General features: G+C 30.2%; 1 protein-coding gene across 1 annotated transcript; it reads right to left on the bottom strand.

The window, feature by feature from the left end:
• Window positions 1-4,672: 4,672 nt before the first annotated feature.
• LOC119673999 (5-hydroxytryptamine receptor 2A-like) lies at window positions 4,673-6,697 on the bottom strand. Its single transcript, XM_038085120.1, has 2 exons — window positions 6,636-6,697; window positions 4,673-5,058 (listed from the first exon to the last, which is right to left on the bottom strand). The coding sequence occupies exons 1-2, from the start codon at window positions 6,658-6,660 to the stop codon at window positions 4,673-4,675; spliced, it is 411 nt and encodes a 136-aa protein (XP_037941048.1). The 5' UTR covers window positions 6,661-6,697.
• Window positions 6,698-13,127: the final 6,430 nt, after the last annotated feature.

A 13,127-nucleotide genomic window follows, 5' to 3' on the forward strand; every position in this document is an offset into this window, starting at 1 on the left:
GATCCAAGCAGATATATATGTTGAATATATCATATAACCATAGGAAAAGAATTTGTATTTTATTGAAATTTGTTTGCTAGATATTCCATATTATAGTATCTTTTATTTCCATTTCATATCGATGATGTGAACGAAAGTATATAACTTTTTATAAACTTGTTATATATAGGTAGATCTGCTGTACACAATAACATGAATCAGTAACATGAATCAGTAAATAAGTTTGTATTTTATAGGTCATCAAACTAGAACCGAACCGAAAACAGAAAAGAACGATATTTTTGCAGGAACGAAAACCGAAACTGAACCGGTATATTTTCTGTCTTTTGAACTGGAATGGAAAAAATTGCGGTTCGATTAGGGCTTTGAACCGGAAATGAGTCGAAAACCGAATAATCCGATATTGTTGCAGGAACGAAAACCGGAACCGAACCTATATATTTTTTTTTTTGAACCAAAACGCAAAAAGTTCCGGTTCAAATTCCTTGTATTTTATTTATGAAGTTTTTCATTATATGAAGGGTTTTTATTATATTTTTCAAATATAATATTGCAGATAATCATTTCCATTTCTTTTGGATATGAAGGATAGTGCATAATTTGTAAGAGCAACATAGTAGATCTATTTGAGACAATTTTTTGCCGCACTATAGGTGCTATGAAACCTAATTTCAGGCAGTTAAGTCTATTATACATACGAAAACGAAATCTAGTCATAATATGAGAATTATAAACTTGAAAGCTTGTGCGGACACTCCAACACATTCACAACCGCAAAATCAATTAAATAAAGAAAGGTAGGACACGTTATTAGAATTGATTACAGTGACTAAAACTATACCCAAAACGTGACATTTTGGGTAATATACTGAAAGGCGAAGCCGATGATGGTCTTAACTTAATTGAATAGACAGAGTTGACCAAGATGCAGTGGTGTTATCAATAAGACACAAAAAAATCCAAGCTTGAGTTCGTGACAAATATAGACGAAAATTACGTTAAGTAACAACTCGAACGGGGTTGTCTAATCAATTAAACTACTAATAGAATAAGGTCTACTAGAGTAAGGTATTAGTTTCAGAAGTACGTAGGCTTGAGTTCGTGATGAGTGGAAACGAAAACTAAAATATCTAAAAAGCTGAGGAGCAATTATCTTACTACTGATGTTAACAATGAAGTATATTTAAACAACGACAGAGATAAACATATTTCTACTTCAGTTAACTATTAAAGTCCCTTTAAAAAGCTATGTATTACAATTAAAACAAATTTCTGCTAATAACAATTTGGTATGATATTTATTTAAATCTCAATAAATTTTAATACAGAACGAGCATGCAACCGTTGTATACTTTTCATATCTTTATATTAAACTTTTATTACAGCTTTTAAGGACATTATATGCAGAATAAACATTATATTGTACGATATTATTTGAAATATTGTAATAACAAATTAATTTTAATTTGCAGTATTTATGCTGAAGGTGCTAAATGTTGTTCAAGGTTTATACATTTGTACAAATAAACGCTGTTCATGTACTTTAATTGTAAATTTTATTAATTTCGCAAGGAATTATGCTTCAAGTGAAACTAAATTAAATTGTCTATGTCTAAGAGCTCTAATATACGCAATGAGACTATGTGCAATGGTAATGCCGTTAATATTGCCAAATCCGTAACACAATACAGAACAGAAACAAGCAATTTTGCAAATGAAAATTAAAGCCTTGCAAATATCAAAATACCTATTAAGAATTAGGCTCCCAATTACGGAAACATGACTATTGGCAGGTCTCAGAAATAGCAAGAAACAGAAAGCCTTTTATTGCTGCCAAACAGAAAAAACGAAATTAAAAGGGCACACATAATCGCACTCCTCGAAGGAACAAAATGTCAATATAGTATAAAAGGATATGAATTTGAAAGAGAAAAAAGAAAGTATCTCGAGCAGGATCTAGTATCCTGCGCGCTGTAAGCAAGTAAATTAAAGCAAATTAGTAGAAAATCAAATATGAAATGTATAGAAGTGAAACGAGATGAAAATGAAAAATGGTTGAAGTAGTTTGATTAGAGCCATTTTCTTTTACTCACATACACTCACATACATGTATTATGCTTGTGTGTGTATATATGTATATATATATATATATATATATGACAAAGCTTTGTATATCCTTAACTGCGTATAGTAACTGAAGTGTTACGTTAAGTATTGTGTGTGTTTGGCTGGTACATTTGAATTAAAGGAAAATATCTTGAATTAATGAAATCAATTTTGACATTCGCACAAAGATAAAAGCAAGACAAGCACGAAATAACACTGGAATTGTTGCTAAAAGGAAATAAATGATGCCACTTGAGACAAATTAAGTTTTGTTGAACAAAACAAGCAAATAAAGCATCAGCAAAAGTTCACTGAAATGGGTTATAAGGATATTTATAAATAGGTTTCTATTAAATTTTCATGTTTTTGGAAAATGAAAGAAAAAATTATATGAGAAAAATAATTGATTTTTAAAGAACTCTTCAGCTTTAATTTCGAAATGCTTTAAAACATTTTAATATATATAAAACATTTAAGTTTTATATATGTATTTCATATCAGTTTTAAAATTGCCAAGTCATAGTAGGTCGAATAGATATCTACTCAGATCTTATATGATATAAGATAAGTGGTAAAACTATGTATTACACTTTGAATATAATACCACTATTCAAAGAATACTTCACTTTCTGCCTTATCCCTATCTTACCTATCTTATAACCATCAGTATTAATGTTAGACTTAATCCTATAAAATAACATAATGAATGTGAAAGGAATGACATTTGCATATTTACCTATGGCTCCTTAATGGATGGCTGAGCTGGTGCTGGGGTTTACTCGAAAGAGCTAAATCTAACGTGCACTCTACATCTAGGAATATATGTTTCCGGCTATCAAGCGGAACTTATGGCGGTCTCACATGCTCTGGACCACCTATTGGATTGTCAGGTGTATCAGAAAAAGATTCTGATAGCGCTGGACAACTAAGCAGTTATCAATAGCATGCAAAAAACATACATAACTAACAGCTTAGTACAAGAATGTGTAACGAAGCTCATGGAATATGCTCATGGAAATGAGGTGACGATCATATGGGTTAAAGGACACATCGGTATTGAGCAAAACGAGAAGGCAGATGAACTTGCAAAGCAAGGATCAAGCCATAATTTTTGTGACCCGGAGCCCAGAATACCATTGGGGTACAGCATGACGGCAGCCTATGTCTATAAGTGGATAATCTCACTTCATCTTAATAGATGGAGAGAGATGAGCACTTGTAGACAGACCAAACTCATGTTACCTAAACCGTGGGCCAGAGAAGCGATAAAAGTGCTTAGCTATTCGCGGAGCACCCTTAGCTGTCTGACCTCACTAATTACTAGACATGGCAACTTCAAGTATCACCTCAAAAAAATAACTTTTGCTGAGGAAGACACTTGCAGACTATGTCTAGAAGAAAAGGAGACAGCGGTGCATATATTGTGCCAATGTCCAGCACTGGCAAGTAGGAAGAAGACTGTCTTGGGACACCATTGGGTTGGTGACGACTTGGCAGGAAACCTCAAGCTAAAAGAGCTACTTGTATTAACAAAAGATGTAGTTATGCGAACGGAAGCCACTCCAGCTTTAACTCAATAAGAACGTCCGAGAATCGAAGGACGAAAAATCACCCAAGTCGTTTCGTGGTCTACTTCGACTAATCCTTCACTTTAGTGGGGCCACTTGTTGGACAGTGCGCTGTTCCAACGTCTCACCATATATAGTCCTATAAAAAATTTTTCCCGATATGTATGTTACATGAAAAATCGGCATTATCCCTATTAAGATAGGTAAAATGAAATTAATATTTTAAGAGGAAAAAATTTAAAATATTTCTTCAACAGTTTTAAGCTCATATATATTATATAAAGCTGAAATTGATTTTATTTTTAGTTTTCAATCATTATTTTTTTTTAATTATCCCCTATCTGCACATTCACTACTGAAGTGATAAAATTTATTAAAATATTTTGCATGTGTTTGAATATTTTTGACATAGAAAACAGAAGCTCAAAATAATTTTATGTATTTTAAGTATTTCATATAAAATATTTCACAAAATTTGTTTTTCCGCTTAAAAAGCCATTACTGGAATGTTTTTGAAATATTGTTAATATATTTTGTGCTTTAACTTTAAAAAGGACACACGCATCTGATATTATTTGTCTAGCACACATGTCAACAGCACACAGGAGAGTCTAATATATCTAAATCTGAAATGAAATGTGGAAAGGATAAAATGACTTTATTACATTTTAATTCGTGCTGTGCTTTTGAAATATGTAATAATAAATTTCACACAGAAAACAATAATAAATTTAATAAAACAGAATTCATATTTATTTTTCTTTTAATAAAATACATTCTAACAATAAAATTAATCTGCAATTACTTAAGTCACACAACAGCAGTTTAACTAAATTCCTTTCACTTCCTTTCTATTTAAGAAACTAAACATCGAATCGGGGTCCCATATTTATTTTCTTCTTCTCTTTTATTTTTGTTTGAAAATAAGTGGAAAATTGAATTTTTCATTTACTTTATCAGTTGAAAAATTCAATAGGATGAAGATAAAAATAAATGTTTTACTTACCAATAATAGTAATGAGTATCATCAGGCCCAATACCACTGATGTTACTGCCATTTTCAATAAATTCGCCAGGTCATCGCTGCTCGTATCAGTTTCAGTGGAATTTGCCATAAGGTCACTTCCGTTGACATTTTCGCCGAAGAAGCTTGTGTTATTATCTTCCAATGTATTATTGAGGAGCATTGAGCCCATGTCCACCGCAACGCCATTGTAGTTGTCCGAGGCAGTTGTTTTGTCAATTATGACGGCGCTTGCGAGAGTCACGACTGTTGTTGCCGTAGCGCTAATTGCGTTCGCAAGGCTACCACCTCTGCCATTGCTGGATATGAGGAAAGTGTTGGAGTCGCTGTCGTCGGAGATGTAAATATAGTCGAGCGCATCTGTACATAGAGTTTATACACAATTTAAATACATGAAAATATAAAACAGGTACGTAAGACTATAAATAAATACTTAGTTTATGAATACTGCTAATGATCTCAGCTACAAACATTTTGACTTCATTTGTTTACTTGTGTATTTTTGTATTTAATAAAGATACGTTTGTAACTTAAAATGTTGATGTTTAATGATTATGCTGCAAACAAGTGATATAAATGGGTATAAAAAGTGTATTATAAAAATTTAAGAAAAATTTAACTCAAACGTAAGAATCAAATTTTTTATTGAAAAATAAAATAGTTTTTAAGGATGTTTAAAAAATTGTATATTTTTTTTAAAAGGTAGTAAAATAAAATCAGACCTTCTTATACCGAAAACTACGTTTTCAGTTAAAAATAGTAAGAATTCAATATTGTAACAATATTTAAAATTATAATGGTGTGCAATGAATGTAAGTTGTAAAGCATTGAACGAAATTGATTCAACTCAATATATATGATATATACAAAATAATAAGTCAAGCCACTGTGGCGGTTCGTGAATTATGAACTTTTAAAGGCAGTTGTGGGTTACTTAAGTATTGTGTGTAGGAAGTTGGGAATATGTCTGTAGTTTTTTGTGTGGATAAAAATCCTTTTAGTATTTGAAAAAAAAATAAAAATTTGTTGTGAAAAAGTATTGATTAAATAAATGATATGAAAAACTAAGATAGAAATTTATCAAAGTTATTATTCAGTCAGTACTAATATCTTACAAAGTGTTTGAGAATTGTAATAGTCTAACAATTCAAGTGTCTACGAATTAAATTTCAAAAAAGGATCGAAAAACTCGAGCAGCATAATGGTCCAATAATTCAAGTATTTTGGAATTAAATTTTCAAAAAGGATCAAAATCTTGAGCAGCATTTGCTCGATATCTCGTTTTGTTTTCATTTAGCTTTATAATAATGTTTCAAATATTATGTGACTTGCTAGAAACTTCGAATATTTTTATTTTCGAATATACTTATATTCTAACATTTAGCTCAAGCATAGTGAACCGAATGGTTTTCGAATATGTCTGAATAATTTTCTATCAGATATCAGAGGGCTATCAGATAATTTAAGTAAATTTTTAAAAAAATTTTATATATAATAAATAGATATGTTGAAGATTATAGTTCTTCGATCTATTTCGGGAAGTTTTGGCGATATAAATCCCCTCATCTGGTTATGCATCAGCAGTAAAACTTTTCAAGCAGTTCAGTATATATATATTGTGGACCGTCCAGTATGTGGCCCCTTTGAAGTGAAGGATTAGCCAAAGTAGAACACGAAACGACTTGGTGTCATTATTGAGTTAAAGGTAGAGCGCTAAAATTTTGGCATATTCGAACAACAATATACTCGTAGTATCGAACATCAATATAGAAAATGTTTCAAACACTTTGAAATGATATTAGAAATACTGATATGTATATTAATATATATATTAATATATTAATAATAGTACCGTCTCAACTTTCAAAATTTCTTAAAATTTAGTTAATTAAATTGGTATATGGTATATCTGTTTTATATATCTGTTTTGTACTTACCCTTAAATTTTGGTTTTCGCTTCATTTTGATTGATTAGTTAATATGTAGAATTTTGATTTTTATATGATAATTTAAGTGTTAAGGAATTCTCAATCCTAATGTTGTTATTACTTGAATACACAATTTACTTATTTTATTATCTGTAATTTTTTACCACTAACATTTGGTGCAAATGATTACTTTCATTCAAAATAACCGGAGTTAAATTACGGAAACAATATGTGAAATGTAAATGGCAGCAGGGATATGAGCTTTAAATTATTTCCGGATATGAGCACATGCAGGAATGTGTGTGCCTTGCCCGATTGAGCGTAGCAAACAATTACTTTTATTATTTACCGGATATACAGAATTTGTCACAGAGAAGGAATATCACGCGGCAGGAGCGCTCGGCAAATCGCAAGCACAAAACGGCGCAAAAGTTTAACAGCCAAAACAGTAATCGAAACTGCAATAACAAATAACGGTGTTTTAACACAAACGAGCAACTCGAACAATGTCAACAAACGTAATTTCGGTAATTGCCACTGGAATCGTGAAGATGCAGGAGAGAAATTTCACCGGAAATATATTTTTACGACAAAACGATAACTTAAGTTAACGAGATTTTAAGTGATTCACTGTTCAACGTGGTGTAGGCCATATATATTCGTATATATGTTGTTTTTGTATTTTTCATTTATTAAATTAAAAAAAGAGAATATATGTTTTGATTTTTCTAATAAATTTTTATACACTTTTTATGATTATTTATTTTTTTTTTCTATTTTAATTTGTTTGTTTTCTCATTTGCTTGTAGTTTTTCTTAATATTAGTGTTGTTCATTCCTGCCGTGATTTTGATTGCTTGTATGAATTTAAGATATCGTCATTATTAGTTTGTTTTGTTTGAAAATCTTTTTATTTACTGCCTGCTGTTAAGTACCTTCAATTGAACGTTTTTATACGGCATAAGCTCCAAGGGGCATTGGCCCCACATGTGTGCACATTTATCAAAACATCTGAAACAGATCGAAAATAAGGTGTTGTTAGATTAAGTTTTATTTTTTTAACTTTTAAGTGTTATGGTAATAAAATATATAGTTATATTATAAATATATGGATGATTTTTTTTATGAGTAAATTGAAATATCTTAACTTAATACAGAATACTTAAAGAGAATACTTAGAAATAAAAAATAATAAAGTGCAATATTATTTAATTATAATAACAATAAATAAATGATTTATATAATAATAAAAGAATATATAATATCATTAAAATATGATATATATTAATAAATGGAAATATTTTTAACTTAATATTTTTCAATAAAAATAGTTTAAAATATTTAATCTTAATTTTCACTATGATTCAACAACACATAATAAACATTTATAAAGGCAAACATCTTGAGGATACCTATTAAATCTAAAAAATACCTAAATATTAAATCTAAAAAATTTAATAGGTAAATACCTATTAAATCTAAAAATTTTGAATTTAAAAACATAACTGGTAGTGATAAATGGATACTGTTTTCTAAATTTGCATTAAGTGCGGAGAGATTTAATAATTGATAAATGCAAATTATGTATATAAGAAACAGAGACATTCCTGGAGAATATCCTCCTCTAGTACAACATAGGAGAAGAATTATATACAAAGAATTGGTTCATAAATCAGAATGATTAAATCCTGATCAGTGGACGCATTGTCACGAACAACTTATATTTGAACCCGTAGTAATTATCTTCTAAATCTAAGCAAATATAATTTAAACACAGTGCTGGTAGTGTTAATTGCATACTGCTTTCAAAATATGTATTGTGTATAAAATACAGACGATATATATAAGATACAGAGACATTACTGAAGAATATGATCCTCTTGTATAACAATAATTATCAACAAGGAATTGCTCTACGAATAAGAATGATCAAATATTAATACGAAAAGGATTAGAATTCTTCTGAATACCGCTGAAGTGAAAAAATTCTTTAGTAAATATGCGTCAGTGGACGCATTGTACGAACAGTTTATTATAGATCCCATCTTTGATCTTTATAAAGCGATAGTATTTTGAAATTTAAATCCTTAAATAAATTGAAATAATATTGAAGCCGCTGTACAAAAAATGTCCTAGAGTATAAAAAATGCTATAGCTCTCAGCTACACTCACATTGTCAGCATACACAATATTTCATGGTATATAAAAATTTTATGAAATTGTTGTTATTTTATATATTGTGTGAAGCTGGCAAAGGAAAGCATTGCCATAAATTTGCACTAACAACACAATAGCCGGAAGTGTGCAAATAACATAAGAGGTGCTTCGTCCAGACACTAGAAGCGCTGTTAAATGAAATTATATAAAAAGTGTACACAAAAAACAACAAACAGAAATAAAAACAAAAAAAAAATAAACAGAAGAAAGCAATTATAATAAACTAAAACAGAAAATAGTAAAATTATATGATATATATACTATAATCCAGAGGAAAACTAAAGTGCACGAAACTAATAAACATGTTGCACTGCCGCAAATGTACAGCATTTCATGCAAACACTAAACACTAACTATGACTGCTCATGTTCTCATATTTCCGTTGTTACGTCTTCCGGTATCACACTTTTAAGAAATATTAACTCATTTCCAGCTTTTACAATATGACACTCACACGTACACACATATACGTTTTTAGCTTCCTTCCGTTTCAGTGCAATGCATACCACCACACAAACACAAGTGATATTCTGCGTCATTATGCATGTGCATTGCATATGTGAGTGGAAATATGGTAACTCAGTACGTGTGAGTGCGTTTAAGTGTGTTTGTGGCGTACATCAAAGAGAAAATGAAAAACGTTGTTGGCATTTCATCTGTTTCCGCAATTTAAACGCAGGAGCATAAATTTTAATGCTGCGGGAAAACGACCTGAAATGACAAAAAGGCGCTCCAACAATAAAAATATAAACAGTGCAAGGCCCGCACTCGAGTGTCTTGAGTTTTGCCACTGTGCCACTATGCCACTGTGCCATTGGGTACACTTTTCCAGAAATTTGACAGCAGTTGAAACGAAAATAACGCACTCATAAGAGGAGTGCATGGGTAATATCAAAGCCACAATTTTTATATTTTTTGGCAGAGGGAGTGTGGTAAATTTTATAATATTTCTTCCTCTTTTTTTCATTTTCATTTTCATTTTCAGTTTCGTTTTCTTTTTTTTTTGTTTCTGGCAACGTTTTTATTGTCCTACTGCAGAGAATGCTATAATTTTTCTCATACTTTCTTAATTTTTTTTTTTTTAGTTTTTTCTATTGTCTCAAATTAAATATTTTGCGTAAAATATAAAAACTTATCTACTGCAGTAAAATTTTTCTCCTCATACTTTTATGAAACTTTGTTCTTTATTTGTTTGTTACAAACATACAAACAAACAAACAAACAAACAAACAAACAAATAAACAGACACAAGCTTGTATTGCATAATTTAAGGAAAAAGTTTGGTCAATACTTGCAACAAAAGAAAATTAAAATACATTTTATGTTTTATTTTTGTTATTATTATTGTTGTTGTTGTTGTTCTCATTGTGATTTATACATAAAATAAGAAAATAATAATATTTTCATTTGCATGGAATTGGTTTTTCTTTGTGTGACTGGAGTGAAATATTCCTTCCGCAATTTCTTTCATATGCTATTAAAATGAAAACCTATAACATCTAGATGTATATAGAGCTTAATGGAGGTAATATATACTATGCAAATATATAAACACATAACACATACATATACATAAATATATCTTTATTGCGGCAAAGGTTTAATATGCATGAAATTGATAATTGCTTAGGTAAGAATATGAATCAGTTATGAAGAAGTTTTTATTCGTTTCCATAATATGTCGAAAATTGGAGATAGGAATATCACACAAATCTATTGGGAAAATATAAATTAAAAGAAATATTATGCATTGAACTACTTTAGAATGTAACACTATATTTGAAAAATTTTTAATAGTATGAAATCAATTAATTGAAGCTCTATTGAATGGAATCTAAACGATTGCAATATGGTTTTATGCATGAGAAAAGAAATAGAGAGAGGTAGGATTTATAGAAATCCTCGTGACAATATAAATAAAATGATATTCTTGGTTTATGTTTATAATACTTTACACACTCTGCAGAGAAGGTGATCCTGTATGATGTGCAAATTATCATGGAAACATTACATATAAAGTTTTATTGACAGGACTTTGAAAAAGATTGAAGTCATTTGTCAACCAGCTGATTAGAACAGTTTTGCTTTAGACTTAGAAAGTTTACCATACACTAAATATTTACAGTGAGCCAAATTCTGGAAACGATCCAATAAAGGGAATTCATACCCACTTTATATTTGTCAATTGAAAAACTGTTTCTGTGTATATATACCGCTTTCGTGTATCTATGACCCACGTCACTCTGGACAACTATTAATTAACAGTGGTCCAAAGACTTTGTTTATTTGGGCACCAGCGTCAACATCAAAATTGGCACCAGCTTATAGGTTCAATGAAAAATCACTCTTACCACCAGATGTTTATTTGGTCTAAGTAAGCAATTGAGAAATAAAACCCATTCTCGATAAGTAAAATTCTCGCTCTACAGCATATCTTAGCATATCTGTGTCACTGTATAATGCAGTAGTTGGGACAATTACCAACACTGGTGAGAAGGCAGTAAAACCATTCGAGTAAAAAATTCTTCGAAAGGTCTCTTACGTATTTGCAACAAGTATCGTATTCGATGGAATGAAAAGCTATACGAGTTAGATATATCGGGACAGTGAATAGTTAAGCGCATAAAAATTTAGCAACTCCGTTGGCTTGATCATGTCGTGCGAATGGAAGATAATGCACTGGTTAGAAAAGTTGGTTCATTTGTGACCCGTCGAAGAAAAATGTGGTAGAATATGTCAGGAACTTAGGTGGAAAGACTAGGTGACCTACGGTATGAAGATACTTGATATTACCAACTGGCGACATCAAGCTCGTGATCGGATTGGCTATAGGCGGTTATTACATACATTTAAAAATGAAGTAATGGCCAACTACAATAAGTAAGTAAATAGGTAGAGACTAATTAATTAATTAAATAACAAAAATCTCATATTTGTATGCGTATTTGTAGTAATCTATTGTCAGGAATATACATCCATAAGGTCGGTCACCCTCATATTCACTTAATTAGGCCTTGTGCTACGTAGTTTTACTATTTTAAATAAATGTTTGTATCAAAGCTGTAACGATGTCACCGAAGCTAATCAAAAGCTTTGTTCCAACATTCCGGCAGACGATCTAAAACAATAAACTTAACTTAATAGGTCGCAAATTACTGCAATAAAATGTTGAAGACATCTATTTCGATTAAAATAAAACGGTATTGCTAGAAAATTTCAATATTTTTTATTTGTGAAAAGTACCATTTACTTAGCAATACTTCTTGAATATGTAGAAATACACATTTTGGTTATAAATATTTATTTTCATTAAAAAGAATTAGATTTTCACATTAAGTTCTAAAGTTTATAATGTTTGTGCTTATATTTATTGAAGTTAAATTTTTATTATTGGTTTAAATTATATTTTACCAAAATTATCTCTGTTTAGGTAAAAATAATACTTTTCGATTAGCTCATAAATATTTTCTTTTTTCAATATAAATTGAATAAAACGGTTTTCGATTCAGGTATTTAATTATTCGATGCTCGAAAAGTAGCTACATTTTAAGTGCTCAGATTGCATAACATGACTGGGTCGATATTTTAAAGTTCAATGTCAATTAAACGTCAAACTCGGAACGCACACATAGATATGTAATGCACTCGTAAATAAGGATTCTCCAGTTTTACGCAAACGAAAAATGAAAAATGCAAGTAGCATTTAACCGCAGATATGCCCGCACCGGATGAGGTGAAGTGATGAACAGGTGAAGTGCATCACTTACCAGTTAAGTTTTGTTAGCTGCTGGAAATTGGCTGGAGTGCGTCCAACATTGCACCGCAGTTACTAAAACACTTTGTGAGCTGAGTGATTTTAAAATGCAGAACACGTTTTTAATGATATTTTAATTATTTTGCAAAATTATTTTAATAAACTGGAAGAGTTTATTTAATGAATAAATAAAATAAAGTTTTAAATATGCATTTTGAATTAATTTAGTTATAAAACTACGGATATATATTGCTATGCAAAAACAACAAATATAATTATTCGTGTATTGTTTTATTTATTTTGTTTTAGTTTCAAAGTTTTGAGGACAGATATGTTCTATATAAAAAATAAATCCTATGTAGATTAATTATAAACTCATTTGATTTGAAACTCGTAGTTGTACTTTGTAAATAAGTGTTCAACATCATCGATGTTTTAGTCACATAAGGAATAGGTCACTTGGGTATACGAATTGCAGTTTTTGTTTGAATTCATACCAATGGTCAAGCAAGCCTTTCCATTTTACTCAGA

Source organism: Teleopsis dalmanni, chromosome 2 (assembly GCF_002237135.1).
Source record: "Teleopsis dalmanni isolate 2A chromosome 2, ASM223713v2, whole genome shotgun sequence".
NCBI classification, from domain to species: domain Eukaryota; kingdom Metazoa; phylum Arthropoda; class Insecta; order Diptera; family Diopsidae; genus Teleopsis; species Teleopsis dalmanni.

Coding starts and splice junctions, on each gene's coding strand:
- LOC119673999 (XM_038085120.1), bottom strand. CDS start 6,660: ATGAAGCGAAAACCAAAATTTAAGG. Junction 5,059..6,635: donor GCGAAAACCAAAATTTAAGG/GTAAGTACAAAA, acceptor CTCTATGTACAG/ATGCGCTCGACTATATTTAC.